This window comes from Osmerus mordax, chromosome 17 (assembly GCF_038355195.1).
Source record: "Osmerus mordax isolate fOsmMor3 chromosome 17, fOsmMor3.pri, whole genome shotgun sequence".
NCBI lineage: Eukaryota > Metazoa > Chordata > Actinopteri > Osmeriformes > Osmeridae > Osmerus > Osmerus mordax.
Genome location: NC_090066.1, coordinates 8,100,602 through 8,121,684, shown reverse-complemented (window position 1 = coordinate 8,121,684; position 21,083 = coordinate 8,100,602). Strand labels below are relative to the sequence as shown.

Sequence of the window (21,083 nt, the reverse complement as noted above, 5' to 3'; positions counted from 1 at the left end):
TCCGTTTGGAGTGCCTCTGTTTTAAGTGGCACGAGCTGCTCAGGGAGTTGTAAAAAAAATTAATCACAGAGGAACTGAGGACCAGGATTTACGTGTACATCAGAGGCCGGTTCTAAACCAAGAAGTTCCCCTCTATGTCACCATGGTGATTCATGAGCAAAACAGGAAGTGTGATCTCATCTTAGAATTTTTATTTTATTGCGTACACTGAATGTCACAGTAATTAAGGGTGGGTGTTACAGCAAAGACAATTGCAGACAGCTTTGAAATGGGTACAAAGAAGAATAGAGAGACATATCTTGATTTTAGGAGTCAATCCTGTTGACCCAATGAACTGACACTCAAAAACAGACTTAGTATTGGTAATATCAAAACTACCAATCTGCCCACCCATAGTAGAAATCACGGATGACTTTGAAATTAAGCTTCATTAACATGCAAATGTTTGTTCTTTATTTGTTACTTAATCACTTTTTTATGCTGTCCATGATTGTGATTTTAGATAGTTGTGTTTTTTAGATTGTAGTATGAACAAAGCTGAAATGTATAACATTTATATGTGATAGGCCCTATTTATATTTGGATAAATCAGTCCCTGTGAAAAAATTTAAGTCTGCCTCTGCACCATATACTGTATTAAATCAACCTTTTCATATCACCGTGGCTGTGAACCATGCCTGGCTTGTCTAATGATGCATCAATCAGTGTATATACTGCCGACTTGATGGCCTTGATTGTGGGGTTGAGGTGTGGAATAGGGCTGATATAGGGTGTTTAGGACTGAATGCAACATTTGGGTTAGGGGAATGCATGGTACAGGATTGTGTGATGCTAAGTGGTGGAGTAGACCTTGGAGCATGTGTTGATGTATTGTGATATGATATAGACAGGGAAGGTTATATGAGAGGTTTTACATTTTACATTTAGTCATTTAGCAGACGCTCTTATCCAGAGCGACTTACAGTAAGTACAGGGACATTCTCCCCGAGGCAAGTAGGGTGAAGTGCCTTGCCCAAGGACACAACGTCATCTGGCACGGCCAGGAATCGAACTGGCAACCTTCTGATTACAAGCCCGCTTCCCTAACCGCTCAGCCACCTGACTCCCAGGTCAGAGAGGTTGGATGGAGATGGAAACTTAGTGAGAGGAGGGAAGGGTGTGAAGGGTATTGGCTTTCTTAAGGAAGTGGTCTGTTGTGGAGGAGATAGGGCAGGCCGTACATGTCTCCAGCACAGTAGGTGGCGGTGTAGGCGTCTCCCAGTGAGATGCAATCTCTATTATGGCTATGCCAGAGAATGTCTAAAAGGGACAGCCCTAACCCGTAGACAGGCTCTGGCTATGCCTGGAACCGAACCCAAATAAGAAAAAACAGACTAAGACATGGCTGGTTTGCAGGGGGCGACAGTGTTGTATCTGTTCGCTTTGTGTGGAAAGAAGAAGAAACACTTCCTTTTATATTTTCGAATATGTTTGCGTCAATTACAGACCGCGCAAAGTTAGCTAGTTGCAGGTACAATACAATATAGATAACATGTGTAGTTTAGGAACTCCTTTGGGAGTTGTCAACTTGAAAGGTTACATTTTACCCGAAAAGAAAGTTGTAAGGGCAGGAGATGCAGATTCTGATTCTGGTGAAGATGAGGAAGAAAAGCAGCCAGAATTCCTGGATATGAAAGAAATGCTCAACGTTAGTTCTGGAGGACACATGTTCAATTCATCTATACCTGCAAAGACGGAAGGTTAGTATTGTAATTTATCACCCCAGTTTCCCTTAGCCTTGGGCTGCCTCTTCAAATAAAAACGGTTTGATTAGCTACATCGTATTGCGAACACTACGTGATCCCTGTTTTGTTCATATCTTTGCTCCAGTTGAATTCCAGGACCTACAGTCTGTAAATAAATTAAGAGTAGAGGGATGTTTCGCCCTGAGGGACCCTTGGTGGGAGATCACATGCACGGCACAACAACGCAGAAAAAAGATGGTCTTGAAGGGTAACCCCAGCTACAAGTTGCGCACTGATCTGAACAGAGAAGAAGAGAAATCGATATTGTCTCTTTTCATGACTGCCTGTGACATAACGGCAGAGTTTGTTAACCAGTTCTTTCAGTGGCTCCCCAGTGAAAAAAACATCGGATTCCCTAACCTCCTGGAGGTCCTGACTGAGTTTGAGAATGACGAGATAAACAGAGCAGTGGCGCAGCAGATTAAAAACTTGGTCATCAACTCAGGTGTGTGTATAGGAGCCATGCACCCATTCCATTTTATGTCCACCTAAACATAACCTTAGTTGGTAACCTAACATGAACTATACCTCTTTTTAGAGTACCATTCTGTTACCATTACCTTACTCTCCCTTCGGTCTCCACAAAACCAGGATAACATCCAGAACCCAGGTGTTTAGTGATATTGAGGGCTCAAACAGTGATGCTCAGCTTGTGTTCTCAGTTGCAGGGAAGCGAGTGCAGGCGGCAGCCCTGTATCCTCTAGTCATGCAGTACCTGCCCTCACTGCTCCCAGGACATTTCACTGACCTGCTAGGCAAGGGCAAGGGGAATGAAAGGCAACCTACCACCCAGATGACACAAGCCCCACAGGTAGCAGAAGAGGAGGAGGACGAAGAGGAGGAGGAAGGGGAGGAGGAAGTGGACCTCAGTTTACTGGCCAAACTGGAAGAGATGATAAAAACTGATGTTTGGAAGTTGGGCTTCAGCTATGTAAGACTGCACTGTGTGAACTTAATGCATGCCGGTCTCTCACAGTTCATCTGTATTCAAACTAAGGCATGCTGGGAAATCAACAAACGTATAGTGTTAAACCTGAAAGTTTCACTGTTTTTAATCCTCACTTCCCTTTCCTACGCAGGTCATGTCTAAAGAGTTGAAGCTGATCCGTTGTGAGGCTCAGCTCAGGGCCTTCGATGAATGCCGGCTGCTCTGGCAGATCCCCGACCTGCAGCGCAACGCCCTTCGTGTCTACGACTATCTGAAGAGTTACTGCTACAGAACAGGAAGCACCTACATGGACATCAAGCCCCTGTGCCAGGACCTGCGTCAAAAGGTCGGCCTGGCTGATGAAGAAGGGGTGTGGAACGCCGTACACTTCCTGAAGGAGCAGGGGGTGCTCAAGTCTGACCGCCAGAAGGTGGCGATCAGGAACCTGTTCTCCTACGAGAAGGGCATCAACGACTGCCTTGGCGCCCTGGTGGAGGGCGAGCCCTGGCGCATCCCGTTGGACGTTAGGAGGGTGCTGCGCGCCGCTGCAGAGGAGAGGAAGAGGAAGGGAGGTGCGGGGGATGCGGTGGGTTCTGGTGGTGGAGAGGAATCGGGCGCAGAGCCAGCTGCGACAGAAAAACGGAACTTGACTGAAATTGACAGAGTGGCTGTTGCTGCTGCCTCTGCACACTCCACTGCCAAAGTTGAATGTTCTGCAGGTACAGAAACCGACTTTTTACCCATGGCCCACATCAAACAGGACCCCGACGCCGACCAGAACCAGGCCGCCGTGGAGCTCGACCCAGACCAGGTGCGGGCGGCCGAGATGATCTGTGCCAACCCCGTGACGATCATCAGCGGGAAGGGCGGTTGCGGCAAGACCACGGTGGTCAGCCTGGTGTTCAAGGCTGCCATGCAGCAGCAGCAGAGCCACGAGAGGGAGGAGGTGGAAAGGGCCTGCGCAGACTACGAGAACGACGACCAGGGCTCGGAGAGCTGGCAGGATCTGGGGCCCGGCCTCCTGGGGCCCCAGGAGGCGCAGGTGAAGGAGGAGGCTGCTGACGGATCGTCCATACAGGCTAAAGACGAGGTCCTGCTCACCGCTCCCACGGGCAGAGCTGCCGCCATGTTGACCAAGAAAACCTGCTTCACCGCCTTCACCCTGCATCAGGTGAGGAGGGCAGAGGTGTCGAGAAGGGACACTGAACCCATATAGTTGTCTGTTTAGAGAGTGTATTCGCTGTTAAGGGAGTGTATTTACTTGCTCCATGTGCCCCGTTATGACTGTTAAGAGTTCCGCGTCTTCACAGGTGATGTGGAGTTTCATGAAAGCGAAGAAGGATGAGAGCGGGCAGCCCGAAAACTGGAAGTTTGCATCGGTGCGTGTCCTGGTGGTGGACGAGGGCAGCCTGGTGTGTGTGATGCTGCTCCACTCCATTCTCACCATGCTGACCAAACACGCCAGGCTCAGGAAGTTCATCCTCCTGGGTGAGCTCAAACATCAAATACCTCTCTTTCTCAGGACCAGGTTTATCTTCATTTTCCGTTTATCTCTTTCCCTCTCTTTGTGTTGCTCTCACTCAACTTCTCCACTTTCACGTTCTCTCCTTTTCTCTCGATCCCCCCCTCTCTCCCCATGGCCCATCCTGTCCTATGTGGCACTTCATGGTGTGCAGGGGATGTGAGGCAGCTTCCCAGCATCATGCCGGGGAACACTCTCCACGACCTGTTCCACAGTCTGACGCTGGCCAAGTATGCGATAGAGATGAGGACCAATCACAGGGCTGAGTCTGAGCTCATTGTCAAAAACTCTGGACGGTAAACATTGTTTAACGTGATTTCGTTGTTGATATACTAGTATAATCCACATGATTTCATGAAAAGTGAAATCTCATTTTCTCACTCGTGAAAGCTGTTTAAAAAGTCAGTAGTGTTTTTGTAGGGTTTTTCTAAGGATTTTAGTCAAAAATAGTCAGACATAATATCTTTCTAAGTCAAGGTGGCTTGATGGTTTATTCAGCAATGCAGCACGTGGTACAGTAAGACACAAAAAGCACTTGCACACAAGACACAACCCATTATATAGCCTGATATGAGGAAAATCTCCCGCCCTGCAACATGTTGTTTCTAGATGTTTCTTCCCACGTTGGCCAAGGCCAACCTGTCTTCAATAAAGCCAACATGCGTGCGCACTCACTGTCTCTAATGTCCACTCAATACCTCTCTCTAGGTTCCCTTTTCTTCCCAACGCCAAGTTCACCCCCTTTTACTCAGCCAATGTGCATCCCCCTCAATGAGACCGACATGTGTGCCTCTCCTTACCCCTCAGCTTGACCTGCCACTCTTAGCCCTAACGTCTTCCCATGAGTGAACACAAATCCCAGAATCAGTCGTAACCCAAACACGAGGCCTTCAAGTAGGAGTGTTCCCTTGGCAACTTCCCTCTTCCCTGTCCTAGGGAGCCATGCGTTATGATTCTTGGAATCATAACAATAACACAGCCCAAACCTAGGCCTTCTTCCTCACCACTGAATACCCCACATGCCTGCCTACCTGTAATCAATAATCAACCCTATAATCAATAAACCACGGCATTTTCAAAGCTGGACCTGAGCAGGACCCGTTTGAACTAGGCTTCTTCTGCGTTGCAGAATCTCAGACATGGGCATGAGAGGTTTCTTTCGTCCTTTGGACTTTGATGCCACTGTGGACCTGAGTGAGCCCTGCACCATGCCCTCGGCGGACAAGAGCTTCATCCTCATTCTTCTACCCAATGATCCTGATGGTGAGCAGGGAGTCGGGGGAAACACAGTACCTCATAAACATATGGTGTCAATTCATCTTTAGTATGTCACATGCAGGCAAATATACGTGGTGTATCAAGACTTGATTCAGAATGCTGTTTCAGAGCTGCCCAATACCATCAAACGGCTGCTGGCAGAAGCTCCCGGGCTGCAGGTTCATGAGACGTCTCAGTTCATCGCTTTTAGAAGGTACCAGAACCTTGCAGATTATCACGGGTTGCATTGAACTACAGAAAGACAAGGGACAATGCACTGCCTCTTGTTTTTTAAACCACTTTCATTGCTGGACATTTCTGGTCCTCAATGTGTACCAATACCTTCTGTTGTAGGAAGGAGTGCGCCATGATCAATGATCTTTGCTGTAAGCACTACTGCGACCACCTCACCAAGTAAGTAAACTGCTACTGCATGTGTTACCATTCTGCTACTGTACCATGATGGCATTAGCAACACAAGACCAGAGCCATTCCCCATCAACAGAAACCACAAGAACAGAGTGGTGTTTCAACCCGGGGATAAAGTCTGCTGCACCAAGAACGGCTACGTCAACAACGAGGATGAAGAGGCCCAAGCCGGAGCAGAGAGAGAGAGCTGGCCCAGCAGCACTGCGATGAACGCGGACGGAGGGGACGAGGAGCAGAAACGGGCGGACAAGAACAAGCTGCGCCTCTGCAACGGAGAGATATTCTTCATCGAGCAGGTGGGGGGAAGGAGGGAAGCGTGCACCAACACAAACACACGTCGGGCTTCTCCCGTCACGCACTTGAACTCAACCGATAACGGACGGAGGGCGGTACTCCAGCTGGCCCGAGGCGATGATTGTTCCCCTTGTTCCTTCACTGCGATTGGCAGGACGTCACTAAGGAGGAGGTCGGCAGGCGCCGCAGGAAGACGCGCTACCTGACCTTGAGGGATTGTGACGACCGGGTTGTGACCGCGTCCTACAGAGAGCTGCAGAAAGAGTGCAGGCTGCAGCACGCCTGGGCTAGAACCATACACACCTTCCAGGTTCCCCCCCCTCTCTCCGACACACACCACACACACACACACAGATCCTAGACGATCGCTTTCTTGTGACAAAGCAGTCCATACACCAGCTGAATCACTTGTGGTCGAAAATGTTTCTTTTTTTTTGCCCTTCCCTCTCCCCCATCTTAGGGCTCGGAAACAGAGACCGTTGTGTATGTGCTGGGAGACGGCAAAGCTCAGACCTGGAAGCACGTGTACACAGCGGTGACCAGGGGACAGAAGCGGGTGTATGTTGTGGCTCACAAGGGAGGCATACAGTTTGCCATCAAAGCCCCGGTCATCCAACGCAACACAAGGCTTCAGGGGCTGGTCAAGGAGCTACTGGCGGGACAGACCCTTCCCAGTCAACCCGGGTCCAGCCATCCCCAGCCAGGCACACCGGCCCCTGGCTTTGGGCCTACACAGTCCACCCCTCGGTCCTCACAAAAGCCCATTTCCTCCAGAGCACTTTTCGTCCAGTCTACACCTGTCATATCCAAAAGCCTTTCGCGGGATGGTGAATCGGTTGCAGTTAAGAAAGAGGAAGCTTCAGACATGTGTCTTCGAGATGACATGATTTTTACCGAGACGTACTCCTGGTCATCTATGAACAGCTCTGACGACCACTCTGGGGAGTTAAACGCTGATGACATCACATCAGAGGCTAACTGTGCTAGAAATGATGGCCACGTTGGCACTGCTCTGACTCGAGGTTCGCCTTGCAGCAAAAGGATTCTCAGCCCACTAGACAGCTGCACCCCTAGGAAACAACTCAAGGTGAGTTTAGTAACACACTGATATACTGGCAGAAGTTACCAGAAGGAATGACCCAGTTCAACTCTTTGGGTTGGGTGTTGTTGATGACCAGTCCTGTTGCTTTGTCACCATTTTAGGCAGAGCCAATGGAGTCGCCACTTGGCTGTTCCAGCCTGCAGGAGCTCACCCTCCACACACCTAAGGGGAAGAGGCTGTTCCAAGATCCTCCCTCTGATTGAGTGCACATTGAAAGATTTTTATTCAGAAGGAACATGTTTGAATATCCATGTGACTGGCCTTCTCGTATGAGTTTAATAGGCTTTTTGAGGGGAGAAATATGAACTAAAAAAAGTTTGTGCCTTTAATTTAACCAAAAATGTATATATGCCTTTTATATTCATGCCAAATGTAACACTCATGGTTACATGTACATTTTAAATAACAAATGCTGCAAGCTAACAGTTAAAAGAAAGATCATTTTTAATTAATGGGTTAAAAAACATGGTTTAATGAAGCATAATCAATGGAATCACTTTCAAGCAAATGTAGTTTGCTGAACCATAATCCCTATAGTCTATGTATCACATACTGCACTGTATTAATGAATTGTGTTTTTCTTTAAGATTTTTGTAATAGAATATCTATTTAATTTGGCCTTAAATCATTTTATGGTGAAAGTGTGATTTAGCTCAGTATGCCAGAAGAGGTACAATGATAATTACTGTTTGACAACATGCATTTCGGTTAACAAAAATGTATTTACTTAGTCCTTTCCTACATTAAACATCCTACACGTCCAAACAATACAGTTGGTATTTTCCAAACTCCCACCTTGTGTTTACACTATGTCAACTTTGAAAACACTTGAGCCAGTGTTTGGGATGATTAGCAATTCAGGAGTAGCTTTGCACACATCTCATCTCTCACACACTGACTTCCTTTTATTTTAAGACATAGACATGTTTCTCCCTGAGGATTGTCCATAGAGGTGCATGACTGGAGTCTAACATTATAACTCATAGAGAAGGTAGCTTCTGATGAGGTGACATATGTCCAGTTGACCTACGACCTCCTGAGCCCTGGTGCCCATCTTGGACCGTAAAACGATTCTGGAAAGCTGCTGTAGACTTAGGGGCGTACCTGCAGTCAGAGGACAGACGTGCCCCTGGCTCATAGCAACCAAACCCAGGGCATCAATGCTCAGTATTACCATGACTTGCTATGTGGTATTTATTCTTGGTGGTGCTGGTCGAATTGTTTAAATGGAGGAGTGTGACTTACTTTCATAAAACTTGAAGCAGACTTCAGAGGGAGACCCAGGCTCGGTGTAGTCTATAGGTTTTTGTTCTTGGTTATCTCTGGCGTACACTTTGCCCCCAAACTGCACCAGCAGCTCGATCATGTCCACCATCTCCACTCGGGCTGCGTGGTGGAGGGCCGTCTCATGGAACTTGGTTGCGTTCACCTTGGCGCCTTGGTAAGAAAAAAACGTGCTTGAGACAGTCATATTTTGTCCTCCTACAGTTACTCACTGTCACCCTTACCTGCATTGAGCAGGACCTGGGCACAGTCCACATGTCCCTTAGCACATGCAGTGTGAAGAGGGTTCCCAAAGTGGATATCATAAGCTTCCAGCAGGGCTCCATTGGTTATGAGTAGTCTCACCAAGTCTGCATTACCTGAACATAAAAAAAGATACTTTTTTCCCCCTTTCTTTACATTCTTATTCTTACAATCTGAGCTGTAGGTTCCGTTTCTGCACTGTGCTGGATTACCACGGATGCAAGCCTCGTGTAGAGGGGAGGCTGTCAGAGCTGTGAGGGAAGGGTTGACTTTGGCTCCATGGTCAAGCAGCATCTTTGCACACTCCATATTTCCTGCAGCGCAGGCATTACAGAGAGGTGTGCTTCCATGGATGGTCCTCACGTCCACCTGGGATAGAGGAGAAGGGCTGAAAAGTGTTGGTCAGAAAGAGATGGATGACTTTTAATTGGCTGTTCTCAGTTCTCTCACCTGAGCACCTGCGTTAAGCAGTAGACGAGCACAGTTAGGCTGTCCTTGAATGCAGGCGTCGTGGAGTGGAGTGATGTTATCCACTGTCACCGTGTTTACACACTCTCCACTGTCTATTAGCTGCTTCAGTTGCAGGGCCCTGCCGAGTGACGCGGCCTCATGCAACGCTGTTCGGTCAGCCCAAAACCCTTATGTAAAAAAAAAATAATTGCACAAACGTGTGTGTAATGAACTCCATCATACGGTGTGCATTGTCATTGTTTTAGACCAAAACCAAACGAATGTATCAGCTATCAGTCATCTAATTTACAAATCAGACGTAGCCTACATTTCACATCTCACTTACCAATATCGCCAAAAAATGTTCGACGAGCCGCTGTTAAATCCGTCATTTTAGAGGAAGAGCCTTGGGTAACTCGACAAATAAACGACACGCGGCAGAACACAGTAAGTGTGCTACCTGTATTTATAGAAACACGGGTCCATGTGAGAACTGTTATGATACGGGGAAGTCTGGGAGCAAGTGAGGGGATTGTGGGGGTTGTAGTTCAACATGATACAGCTGCTGCGAATTAAGGGTATTGGATACGAGCGATTGTCAATGAGTAACTCATGCACTGTGCAAAGGTCGTTGTGACAGGCAGGTTATTGCAATGTCGACATAATAAAACAGACAATGAAGAAGTTTGAACAACGAACAAAGCATAACCACAACAGTATTATTTTCAAATGATTGCATTAAGGTAAATCCAACAGAACTCCACAGCCCAGCCAAACAATTGTGTATTTTTTCACAACTTTATTTACTTTGCAGTACAGAAATCATTTGGGCCCAATATGTTTCATAATCTTTTAAAACAATGGTGACATTATTACACGGCCCTTGTCATATCAATACTGCCATAGTAGACATTTGGTCCTTCTAAAGCAATTACAGTCAACGTTATCACATATTCCCCAACCTGCTTTGCACAGCTTGGATCTTTTCATCTTTAAGTAAAAGGAAATATGTCTCCTCTGATACATTGTAGTTACTCAAGCTGCTGCAAACAGGAACAGGAAGTTTGCTTTTTTTGCTGGACTACACTCGCCTAGTGGCTTGGCTTAAGAATAGCATAATGCCTTGCCCAGGACTGGGCTAAGATTGGAGATGAGAGACAATACAAAAATACAACAAAATAGTCCCCCATGACCACCAGGCATCCCAGATACTGTTATTCATTTAAGCTGGTTACTGAAGTATTAACTCCTCACACAGTTTGTTGGTGTTTGCGGAGTAAGTGTGCTATGCTAGCTTGGTAGGAATAACTGCTGGAGTACAAATGGAAGAAGCCAAGCCACTCCCCTACTTCCTCCCAAAAAAACAACCACACTCGTTTAGACGATAACAAGACACAACTGTTCATATTCCACAGCTCCCAAACACTTATGCTTTTACATGGTAACTCTTTCAGCACATTAACACAAATAGATTTTTTTTAACCCACAACTAAAATTACAAATCTGTGGTGATGTTTTGTATGTGACTGATCAATTGATTTGGCATCTTTGGACTATGTATCCCTCGCCTAGCCGAGGCGGACTGTGGTTACATGATGAGTAAAAATTAAGGGTATTAACCAGTATTCAGTGCAATATTTGTCTGAACGTGGTTATAAAAAGCATAACTTCCACCCTGTCCCCTTTCCAGCAATGCTATAATATAACTCTATATCATGAACTTCCTTGATGGGCAAAACATATACTTGTATCATCCGACAGCCCATCTTTGACTTTTTTTTCTTTTTTTTTCTCTTTTTTTTTTTTCCTTTAAGATTTTCGTTGTCAGCGACATTAATTGATATTCAGGAGTGTGGCAGACTCGTTTTCTCTACTGGTCAGCAGCGTCGCCGAAGATGTCGTTCTTCTTGCGCTCCATCTCGGCAAAGTCAAAGTCTGTCCCCGTCATCCGCTTGTAGATGTCCTTGATGTCGTCGCAGGTGGTCTCAAAGTGAGTTGTTGCGTCATAGGTACGGGAGATGAAAATCTGTGATAAAAAAATAAAAAAATACACTTGTTTAAAATGGGTTTAAACTGAATGGGGGGGGGGGGGGGAGTGAGGGATGCAAGAGGAATGTTTTGCTACGGTTGAAGAACCTGTACACAAAACCTCCAAAAGGTTATGGACCCCTACCTGGCTGTCAGCCCCGGGATCAGTTGGTGCGTACTGATCGCTGATACTCACAAACCTACATGGATATTAAACGCAGGGTTAAACACACCGGCATAGATGGCATCTCTGGACAGCTGACAATCATGAGCACAAAGCACCCACATGGGACTCATACGGTACGTACTTCTGCTCGACAGGCTCCAGCAGGTCCAGGGCTGGTTTGATCTCCTTCTCGGGGTCGTCGGTCTCCACCGTGGTGCTCACGATGGCCACGTACTTGCCCTGGGCGGCCACGTTGTGTGCGAAGGAGACCATGCACACGTAGATGTCTGCGGTGAGAGAGAAACAACCCCGTTTGAGTCGACGACTTAGGGCGAATCCTCTGATCCGCTTTCCATCAGCGCGCTGTATGTGGGGCCATCGTGCCTCGATGACATTGCTGACTCACCGTGCTTCCTGTTGACCTGGTTCTGGGGGATGATGATCTGACAGGAGTTGGCATCGCTGGTGTTCTTGATGGGGTGGTTCATGATGCAGATGACCCGCATCACCTGACCCACCTTGGTGGCGCGGTCCATGATGTAGCTGGGGTCACAGATCAGCTGCTTGCAGCGTGCGATCTGGGAGACAGATTTGACACGTCAGAGCTTAAGTCTCCACCGGAGGCTGTTGCTACACAAGCGGTCGCCTTCCATCCAGTCGTCAGATGTGCGAGTTGGCCCTTACCTCTCCCTCAGACTTGACTCCCACCACCTTCCCGTTCTCCATGACGATCTCCTCGATGGGCTTGTTCAGCATGTAGGTCCCTCCGTAGATGGCACTTAATCTGAGAGGAAACAGGGGGATTGAAGTTGCAAACTCAAAAGCTCAACACTCCCATAGCGAGTGGACATTCACAACCCTCTATGAGCTCTGTTGGTAATGACACCAGCAGGTTGAGAGGAGGAGGTGTTACCTGGCAAACCCTTGAGGCAGTTCTCCCAGGCCGTAGAGGGGGTAAAGGTAGGGGCTCTTGCCATATCTGGCCAGGGACTCGCTGTATAGCTTGATCCGGTTTATCGCGTCCATGCAGGGCTGGTCCAGGTATCTGAGTGGGTAAGGAAGAGAAAGCACAATTACTCATGATCCCAGACAGTGTCCAACAAGGCGGTCATAGTACTATTTAGAGATATTTCAGGGCATCAAACTGGTTTGGGATTAAACCATCTTTCTGTGATGCTCTGGTGCTCCTGGGTACTCACTCGTCTGTGCGGTAGAGGGCGAGAGAGTGGCCGGTGAAGTCGATGACGTCCTGTCCCAGGTCGAACTTCTTGAACACGTCTCTCATTGTTGTCTTTTTGGGGTCCACGCCCTCCATGGTCTTGGGGTCGTTCTCGTCAAAGTTGGCGACGAACACCAGGAACTTCCGGAAGCGTCGTTTCTCAAACAGCCCCATCAGACCTTCGAGGGAGAACAGTCATCGAAAACGACTGCGTTTACAAATCGAGTACATTTTGGCTACAGCAAATGTTGTTGTGACAACATGACACAGGTGAAAGTGGAGAAGAAAAACTACAAAACCCAGCACCCCCCCCCCCCTTCCCACAGTGCCCCCTGGACTCACTGGATGCCAGAGCCTCAGTCTCGGTGGAGGGGACTTTGTAGATGCTTCCCTTCTTGTAGACAAAGCTGCCCTCAATCACCTTGAAGTCCAGGTAGCGTGTGACCTGTGTGATCAGCAGCATGCGGACCAGCTGGCCTGAACAGGTTAAAGACCGGAGGCGTTAACAAACACTCACCGTTTCAACACCTTCTGTTTAATTTCTAATCATTTGTCCTCTCCTGAAAACATCAAATACATCTGGTGGAGCATTGGGCCTCTTGTTTGAATGGCAATCACAGCTAAAAGCACAGTAAGAAATTACACTCTGACCCCGCCAGGCACTGAATATATATCCTCTCATATATCCTCTGAGAGTCAACATAAGTGATGAGTCTCAAGAAGAGTACGGGGAGGTGGGAGTGATTCGTGGTAGCATGTTTTTACCGTTGGCCATGAGGAACTTGGGGATGAGGTCAACATTCCAGTCACGGCCTTTCCCCATGGAGTCTGGCGGGCTCCCTGGAATGCTGAAGCGCTTGTAGAGCTACGAGCAAAACCATCGACGTTGTTGTTCATACACAACTACTTGCCAAGCAGCGCACATAATGGAAGTCACACAGACAATTAATTGATCATGTGCTCTGGTCAACTGGGAAGGATATTAGGACTGAGTTGGCCCTGATGATAGCCTCTGTGTGTTAGACATTTCTAGAAAAAGACATTAGAGGAATGTAGCAGATCTAACAGGATGTGCCAACTGCCAGTTAAGTGTAGCAATTCTTGGCTGAGGCAGGGCAGGTCAGATGTTGACTTACGTCCTCCAGGGGCGTGATGGAGGCGCTCTCGGCCCCGTAGTAGGAGTTACGGTCCATGTGCAGAACCTTCTTCCCCTTCACTGACATGATCCCCGACAGGATGCATTCCTATTGGACGACAGACATTTTGAGCGGCACAAACTAAAAACAACGTCAAAACAATCGAGTTATCAAAGCTGTAGTTGTATCAAAGGACAAAGGGACTTGGCCAATAAAGGTCTTGTGCTAGTTACAAACTGCACTAAATGCCATTTGACACAGGCCAGTTTAAAATCACAGTGCAAACCATTAAGGCTTTGTCACCCTTGTGGTTTGAGTCATGAATGTGGTCCCTGTCTGGCTAGGCTCTGTCTTTTCATGTTTTGATCTGATAACTGACTGTGGTTGGTGTGGGCCTCAACCAGCCCTGTTAAAACTTGGCCAGGGCTCTAGAATTACAGCAAACAAAGTGTAGAGGATAGAGGAAAACAATACATGGTTTTTGAGATTCACTGGACTTATGCGGTTGCAGCCAGTGACCCAGCATAGCCAGAAATGTCTGCTGGTCACATTTAAGGAGGTGCACAGGTGGGAGTTACAGTTCATTATTACAAGACTTCCGGGCTGGTTAATATTTCCACTAGGGAAGAACTCCAAAAAGTAGAAGAGAGGACACCATTTAGCATTCTCTGTCTGTCTACTAGGGGAGAAACAGCCTTTTTACAGTAAGTGCAACCACAAACTACAGAGACAGACACAGAGAGACAGAGACAGAGACAGAGAGAGAGAGAGAGAGAGAGTAGGCTAGCTACAAGCATCCAGCTGAAATCACGCTCCATTAGAAGGAGGGAATTTAGATGAGAAGGTCTGCCCCATCATCACATTGCTGTCATGTCTCCCAGTAGTGCTGAGGTAGGGTTAGAGTTCTTCTGTCATGGCAGCAGGTTTCAGTGAAGAGTACGACCTGGTGCTTGAAAAGGAAAACGTGCACGTAGGCTAAGTGACTCTGGAATTTCAACTGACCAAAGGCCCTAATACGATTACGCCAGTCGGTTTGTAGGAGCAGCAAAAAAAAAAAAAAAAAAAAACACGGCTGGCTACATCATGTGATTCTGTGGACTTTATTCAGAAAACATTTAGTGGAAAGTGCCAGAAAGATTGAGCTACAGTCGTAGTATGACCATGACATCACCAATTCCAAAGCAGCCCTGACAACAAAATGGATATGTGTTCCTTGTTCTACGAACTTTCCAAGTTCAATGCAGTAATGAGATCTGAATAATATTGTCATAAAAGGAAAGGGTTGGCAGGAAAGTATCTTGTGCAAATGGGGACAAACAAGGCCAAAGGCCCAACTAAGGATGACATCATATAGCCCAAATAATGTGGCACTATACACGCTTCATTGAATTTGGAGTTAAGAAAAAAACACTTGTGTTAGCTTGTAAGGCTAATAGTGCTTTTAACAATACTCTCTGATTCTATAGGCCACGCTACTGTATTTCCGTGCAATAAGGTTCACGCAACACATATTGTGCTCTCAACAGTGCAGGGTAAGTGCCAGTGGCTCGTTATGGTTTGAGGGACCATTAAAAACACATTGGAGATCAATTATGGGTGTGCATAATTGTTGGGAAGACTTAATTGTGATTCGTCATCATTAGTCCATTCGAGTGGCATGGGACCGAAGCTGCCTTGCTGGTGCTTACATACAGTAAATATGGGCTCTGAAATACTGAGGCAGGCACTGCACAGTCACCACACTGTCAGTCATGCAGCCTATGTCCCGAGGGAGGACAACGTACTAATTCAGAAGTCAGACACTCCAGTCGATAAAATACTCAATACAAGCCTAAATGAGGGTAAAAAAAAATGTCATAGTTCAACCTTTAAAACCAGGGTTATATAAAAGCAGGTGGGTTTATGATGAGGGACTGACTGGTGTGTGTGTGTTTGATGCCTACTTTGAGCACTGAGTTGTGTTGGGCGACTGAAGTTCAAAAGGCTGTGTCACATGAAAGCCCTCACGTAGGTATGGAAAGACTGACTGTGCCATCTTGGCAGTTTCCAAAACTCTTTCATGAGTTAGGCTGTGATTTTCAAAGCTCTGGTTGGTACCACACTGTCTGACAGGGGCTCTGCATTGGGAGAGAGGATGTTGAATCACCATCTGCTTGACAGTGAGGAGGACTACTTGGATAACACCATTTAGATTTGCGTGAAAGTTGACTGAAGCAACATGAATGCTTTTTCTTCCCACAATCTTAGTCTAGGCCAGATGGGCATTACCTTCCTCCCCAGCCACCTGCTCTATTAGTCCTGTCCATCCCCAAATGCTGATTAACCAGGCCTGTCTATTATGTCTAACTTAACATATGTGATGTATCCAATTTTTTGGACAACAATTTGTCTGAATTTTACTGAACTACCATATTGATATAGAGGAACTGAAAGTAGTCAATGTCTTCACCACACCCATTTGCACACAACACATGAGTTACCCACCCTTAACCCAGCCCCTTTCTGCTTAGCTGCCAACCCCCCGAGATTTGACTCGAGCTAAACAACTCAAACCTTCCTGACCGTCATATCCTGCTGGAAGTGGACAGCACAAAACATTATGGCCACAAAAGACTGATTTTCTACTTTTACTGGCAGAAATGTGGAACTACCTTGCTCAGTATCCCTTAATGTGACACACGTCGTTGACGTTCGAGCACCAGTGTTTGAGGCCTACTAGGCTAGTTGCAGTTTATTTTGTGTCGCTTTTTCAACATTAAAAAAACTTGAACTTTTTAACCTGGCCTAATTTTTAGCTCTAGTAATTTTTAGCTCTGATGCCTTGGCATAAAGTGAGATCTAAACAATGTAGAACCAATGAACTATGTTCAGTAGCTAGGGCTAGCCACCTAATTCCGTCACGAGTTGTTCCTGTCATGCTGTCTTCACTAAGTGCAACAGTTTTACGAGTTAAGCTCGTAAAACAATACAAGCTACCAATAAGTCACTTAGGAATATAAATTCAAATAGGGTTAAATATAAAAGATAGTCAAAAGTCACAATGAAATAGCCTCCTTCAATCTGCCAATGCATGTGATGGTACTTGAAATTCACTCAGTTGAACGTGCGCAGACAGCAATCTACGCGGATATTGCGAATCTCTTCCTTGCAACCTAGCTACGGCAGATTTATTTATGAATTACGGAAATGCAATTATCTACGAGATCAATAAGCTAAATGTAAACAAGATTGTAAGTAGTCAGCAAAATAAAGTCGGCAAACAAACCAAGCTGCCATTTCTTACAGTACTTCCAGTTTGCCAACTTGATCGGGTGAATAAGAATCTCCACACCCCATGCCTGTGTGTGGGCTGAGGCTGTTTATCAACGTTCGCTTGCTACTGTAGCTAGACAAAAAAAAAGAACAGAAACAAATCCCTAATAGTGTAAAATGCTATCATAAAGTGTCAACTACTTAGCTACCAAAACCCATTGACAACAGGTGTACAGCTGGTAGTCTACTTCAACATTAGGAACGTGTAACTGGCCAAATGACACGTTAGCATTATTTCTCGAATGAACAAAGCTTGTACTAGCACTGGCCCCGAGCTAGAGTGACAAGTAGACCTAGCTTGCAATATTACTAGCTAGCTAACTGGTATCGTTTTTTTATTAGTGATACAACCTGTTTGTCAACAATGTTTGTACCTCGGATATATTATAAGCAAAGCTCATTCGATAGACCGTTGTCTAAGATATCTCGCTAGCTACGTTGTATGACAATCAGGTTTACAGTTAGCAGTGTGTTATAGGCCCCGCCTGAATGTTGCCAAAAAGCCTTTTAGATTCTAGCATAGCAATTAGCTTGCTAGCATAGCTAGCTCGCAACTGTCCAGCTCAAGACAAGTCAAGTGAGCTGCACCCAACTTGCATTGGAATAGGTTGTTAATCTCATAAATGAAGGTAAATGGTAGCATTTCTTCGTCCTCACCGTCAGTCCAGTCCCCAGAACGATAACGTCGTATTCTTCATTCATTTTTCAAAGTCTTAGCTCCTCTTTTCCTGAATATCGGCTGAAGAAAATGGAGATCAGCAAAGCTAGAAATGAAAGGGGCTGCGGTTCAACGTCAAGCGGTTCCTCCTCCCGCGACATGGGAGGAGTTACGTTCTGGACATAATGGGGAGCTGGAAGTACTGAATGTTTATTTAGTGACATTATTACTAACATTATTATTACCACAGTTGTCTTTAGAATACAGAACTGTGTACTGCTCTTATAGTGTCGCATTTTCATACGCACTTGTCCAGAGTTACCATAGCTACCCGAAGTCTTGCCTGAATGACAGCCTTAAAATATCATTTACAAACAGCAAAGGGTAGGTGATTGTGTCAAAAAGGTAAAGCAAGTTTTACAGATGAGAACTGTAAGGTCCACGTGTCACAGTGAAAATGTATATTTTACCAGGCCTTTAATTAACTAAAACATGCATCATATCAATCTAAATCACATAATAATATCAATGTAATGTTTGTTCAATAAATATTTGTTTATTTATTATAACATTTATTCATAACTATCACATGTATTTCTATGTCAATGTCTTCATTTTGATTTGTTAGCTTCATTTACACTCAAAAACATTGAGCACTTCTATCTTCTTGGCATGCTCTTTAGCCATGGTGCCTGATATATCCTCTGTGTCTGCAAGTCCCAGCTGGAGTAGAGTCCTGACTGTGTCTGCATGCTGTCCAATACACGCCATGTGAAGAGCTAGGAGATGGACAGCCATTACCAACAACATATTTTTCAAGGTTTCTTTCCTGTCAGCAAAGTGGGGTATGTCACCTGCTCCTTACCGGTTCTTCCCTTCTTGTCCCTCACATGAAGGTCTGCACCTAATGTTAGAAGGGTTTTTATAGTGCTTGTGTGACCTTCCTGCCAAAGAAAAAGAAAAAGGTTTGGATACACAATTATCTAATTCTGATTTGGTGTTATTCATATTATGAACTAGGCTTGAACTGTGTGGACCAGCTCACCTTGGCCGCATAATGCAGAGCAGTGAGTTGCATGTCAGTGGCAGTCTGGTTCACGTCCACGCCGAGGTCCTTCACTAGGAACACCAGCGCCTCCTCCTGGGCAGTGACAGCAACTTGGTGCACTGACTGAGCCCCAAGGATATCTGTGGCCATGGGGGAGGACTACACACACACACACACACACACACACACACACACACACACACACACACACACACACACACACACACACACACACACACACACAGCAATGTTAGATCAATTTTTTATAGCTCTATTATAGTTCTTCATTGAGTCTTCAGCAGTGCACCTTGTGCTCTTTCAGCAGTAGTTTGGCTACAGATATGTGTCCATTCCTCACTGCATCCATGAAGGGGGTGACTCCACAGCTGTCCCGAGTGTCTGGGTTATACCCACACCTGCCACAGAAGGAAAGTGACAGCACTGTAGCTCTATGTAGTATGTAGACTCATTGGTAAAGCCAATAGATATAAAACGTGTTTTGTTAATATCTAGAACAAACACAAGCATACATACCTCTGTAACAAGATGCCGACAACCTCTTCACAGCCGTGCATAGCTACACAAAAAGCAACCAAAAGAACTGTGAGAAGTGTGATGGGTTCCCATGCATACCGATCCAGACCTTGGTCAGGTAGCATATAGGCCTCCCCGACAATACATTAAGCTTTATACATCACCTGCAGTGTGCAAGGGAGTCCTCAGGATCTTGCTCTCTGTCCTCCAGACTTCAGGGCTTACTAGAAGTAGATGTTGTATGACTATGGGATCTCCCTCTCTGCAGGCTATATGGAAGGAGTTCCACCCATCCTTGTTCTTAAGTGTGGGGTCTGCTCCATGGGAGAGCAACTCCTGAATGATTCCCAGGTTCTGGTGTGTGCAGGCCATCATTAGAGGAGTCCTGCCATATTATGGTACAGCTGAGTTATATTCTGTCATTTTTCCACATAACTATAATTTGAGAATATTGTAATTCATAAATATATCATAACGTGAAAAGGTAAGACGTCACACGAAAATAAAATAAAAAGCACTCCTTCGAGCCGGATTTGAACCAGCGACCTAAGGATATCAGCACTTTGCCTCTACAGTCCTCCGCTCTACCAACTGAGCTATCGAAGGGAGATACCAACTAGCGGTAAAATATTGGTATTTCAAAGTATTTACAGTATACATTTAGGTTTATTATGTCTGATATTGTAATATTTGTAAATCTCTAAGACTTACCAATCAGCCTTTTTCAAGCAGTCTACTTTTGCACACTCCTTGATCAAAAAACTGACACATTCCTTATGTCCCATTGAAGCAGCTTCATGCAGACCTCTCTTGTAGTCGTTATTATACAGTTCAATATCCATCCCTATGTCCTTTATTAAAAACTTTAAAACGGCCAAGTGGCCGTGGCGGGCAGCATAATGCAACAACGTATCACCCGATCTCCCAAAATGTTTCTTGTTGACAATACGTGCAATTTTGCTGTTGACGCCAAGTTCTTTTTCGAGAGCGCACAATTTACCATCCTGGGTAAGTTTTATTAAATGTTTTAAAGCGTGCTCCTCGTCCATTGCACAAGTTCAACAAAAGAAAGTCAAATTTTTGCCAAGTCTACGTATATAGCAAGACGTTCACCGAGTTGCACTCATAGACCTAAAATCGGCACTGCTAAATGCAGGTTTGGTCAAGTATAATGATGGCCAAACAATGACCTACACATGAAATCAGCCTGCTTTACACGACTTGTCCCAATCTCAAAAAAATAGTTATTTCTCTACAGATATTCACACCTAGTATCACAAAATTGCTCTATCATGATCATTTATAATCTTTATTGATGCAACCTCTCAAGGCATATGAAACGCAGTGATTGAGTTTGATTGTCCCACACCAGATGCATCTTACTGGTAAACAGTTGTCTGAAATCACTTGGAGATGATAATAAAGTTGATTTCTGTCAACTTGCTGTCAATTGCTTGTGCTTGGGAAAACTAGTTTGTATCTGTCTCTTGACTAGGTACAAATGTATGTTACAGAGTTGGTAAAAGCCACAAAAGACTACTAGCTGTATGAGAGTATGGCCCCCTGTCTACCTTCTACAGTACATTTTTATTTTCCTGGTATTTAAATGTCCTTGTAAGGCTACTGCACCTTGACTACTTCAGATATAATCTAATCAACAAACGTTATCAGTAAAACAAGAAGCTTAAA

The 21,083-nt window shown here is 45.6% G+C and overlaps 4 protein-coding genes and 1 non-coding gene across 7 annotated transcripts; 1 reads left to right on the top strand and 4 right to left on the bottom strand.

The window, feature by feature from the left end:
• The first annotated feature begins 1,391 nt into the window (after positions 1-1,391).
• helb (helicase (DNA) B) lies at positions 1,392-8,103 on the top strand. Its single transcript, XM_067254373.1, has 13 exons — positions 1,392-1,739; positions 1,870-2,229; positions 2,447-2,715; positions 2,864-3,883; positions 4,023-4,200; positions 4,389-4,530; positions 5,364-5,497; positions 5,621-5,705; positions 5,846-5,905; positions 5,997-6,216; positions 6,369-6,524; positions 6,675-7,301; positions 7,418-8,103. Exons 1-13 carry the CDS (start codon positions 1,532-1,534, stop codon positions 7,517-7,519), a joined length of 3,561 nt encoding a protein of 1,186 aa, XP_067110474.1. The 5' UTR covers positions 1,392-1,531; the 3' UTR covers positions 7,520-8,103.
• Positions 8,104-8,201: 98 nt separating this feature from the next.
• On the bottom strand, positions 8,202-9,760 carry asb13a.1 (ankyrin repeat and SOCS box containing 13a, tandem duplicate 1). 3 transcript variants are annotated; one of them, XM_067254376.1, is made up of 6 exons: positions 9,640-9,760; positions 9,294-9,481; positions 9,056-9,212; positions 8,825-8,959; positions 8,562-8,753; positions 8,202-8,445 (listed from the first exon to the last, which is right to left on the bottom strand). In XM_067254376.1, the coding sequence occupies exons 1-6, from the start codon at positions 9,683-9,685 to the stop codon at positions 8,297-8,299; spliced, it is 867 nt and encodes a 288-aa protein (XP_067110477.1). In that variant the 5' UTR covers positions 9,686-9,760; the 3' UTR covers positions 8,202-8,296. The 3 variants fall into 3 exon arrangements, with proteins under 3 accessions (XP_067110477.1, XP_067110478.1, XP_067110476.1); XM_067254377.1 differs by having other exon boundaries at positions 8,202-8,420; XM_067254375.1 differs by having other exon boundaries at positions 8,202-8,420; positions 8,825-9,212.
• A 1,244-nt stretch (positions 9,761-11,004) lies between these two features.
• On the bottom strand, positions 11,005-17,940 carry gdi2 (GDP dissociation inhibitor 2). Its single transcript, XM_067254670.1, has 11 exons — positions 17,812-17,940; positions 13,843-13,950; positions 13,472-13,571; positions 13,049-13,183; positions 12,687-12,885; positions 12,401-12,532; positions 12,172-12,271; positions 11,894-12,065; positions 11,630-11,774; positions 11,467-11,521; positions 11,005-11,319 (listed from the first exon to the last, which is right to left on the bottom strand). The coding sequence occupies exons 1-11, from the start codon at positions 17,854-17,856 to the stop codon at positions 11,164-11,166; spliced, it is 1,347 nt and encodes a 448-aa protein (XP_067110771.1). The 5' UTR covers positions 17,857-17,940; the 3' UTR covers positions 11,005-11,163.
• Positions 17,941-18,372: 432 nt separating this feature from the next.
• On the bottom strand, positions 18,373-20,535 carry ankrd16 (ankyrin repeat domain 16). The gene is made up of 7 exons (XM_067254638.1): positions 20,106-20,535; positions 19,559-19,779; positions 19,395-19,437; positions 19,168-19,276; positions 18,858-19,019; positions 18,678-18,756; positions 18,373-18,591 (listed from the first exon to the last, which is right to left on the bottom strand). The coding sequence occupies exons 1-7, from the start codon at positions 20,441-20,443 to the stop codon at positions 18,443-18,445; spliced, it is 1,101 nt and encodes a 366-aa protein (XP_067110739.1). The 5' UTR covers positions 20,444-20,535; the 3' UTR covers positions 18,373-18,442.
• On the bottom strand, positions 19,913-20,000 carry trnay-gua (transfer RNA tyrosine (anticodon GUA)). Its single transcript is given in 2 exon segments — positions 19,913-19,948; positions 19,964-20,000. It is a non-coding gene; the product is annotated as a tRNA-Tyr (tRNA).
• Positions 20,536-21,083: the final 548 nt, after the last annotated feature.

What these genes read in the sequence shown, in the direction of transcription:
- asb13a.1 (XM_067254375.1), bottom strand. Translation starts at nt 9,685, where the DNA reads ATGACGGATTTAACAGCGGCTCGTCGAACATTTTTTGGCGATATTG. An exon ending in TGCTTAACGCAGGTGCTCAG is followed by an intron (nt 9,213 to 9,293) that starts GTGAGAGAACTG and finishes CCTCTATCCCAG; the next exon opens with GTGGACGTGAGGACCATCCA. An exon ending in CCAGGTCCTGCTCAATGCAG is followed by an intron (nt 8,754 to 8,824) that starts GTAAGGGTGACA and finishes TTTCTTACCAAG; the next exon opens with GCGCCAAGGTGAACGCAACC.
- helb (XM_067254373.1), top strand. Translation starts at nt 1,532, where the DNA reads ATGTGTAGTTTAGGAACTCCTTTGGGAGTTGTCAACTTGAAAGGTTAC. An exon ending in TATACCTGCAAAGACGGAAG is followed by an intron (nt 1,740 to 1,869) that starts GTTAGTATTGTA and finishes TCTTTGCTCCAG; the next exon opens with TTGAATTCCAGGACCTACAG. An exon ending in AAACTTGGTCATCAACTCAG is followed by an intron (nt 2,230 to 2,446) that starts GTGTGTGTATAG and finishes TTGTGTTCTCAG; the next exon opens with TTGCAGGGAAGCGAGTGCAG.
- ankrd16 (XM_067254638.1), bottom strand. Translation starts at nt 20,443, where the DNA reads ATGGACGAGGAGCACGCTTTAAAACATTTAATAAAACTTACCCAGGAT. An exon ending in GTCGGCATCTTGTTACAGAG is followed by an intron (nt 19,277 to 19,394) that starts GTATGTATGCTT and finishes CTTCTGTGGCAG; the next exon opens with GTGTGGGTATAACCCAGACA. An exon ending in GGACAAGAAGGGAAGAACCG is followed by an intron (nt 18,592 to 18,677) that starts GTAAGGAGCAGG and finishes TCCATCTCCTAG; the next exon opens with CTCTTCACATGGCGTGTATT.
- gdi2 (XM_067254670.1), bottom strand. Translation starts at nt 17,856, where the DNA reads ATGAATGAAGAATACGACGTTATCGTTCTGGGGACTGGACTGACG. An exon ending in CCAGGTCAACAGGAAGCACG is followed by an intron (nt 11,775 to 11,893) that starts GTGAGTCAGCAA and finishes CTCTCACCGCAG; the next exon opens with ACATCTACGTGTGCATGGTC. An exon ending in CTGGAGCCTGTCGAGCAGAA is followed by an intron (nt 11,522 to 11,629) that starts GTACGTACCGTA and finishes ATATCCATGTAG; the next exon opens with GTTTGTGAGTATCAGCGATC.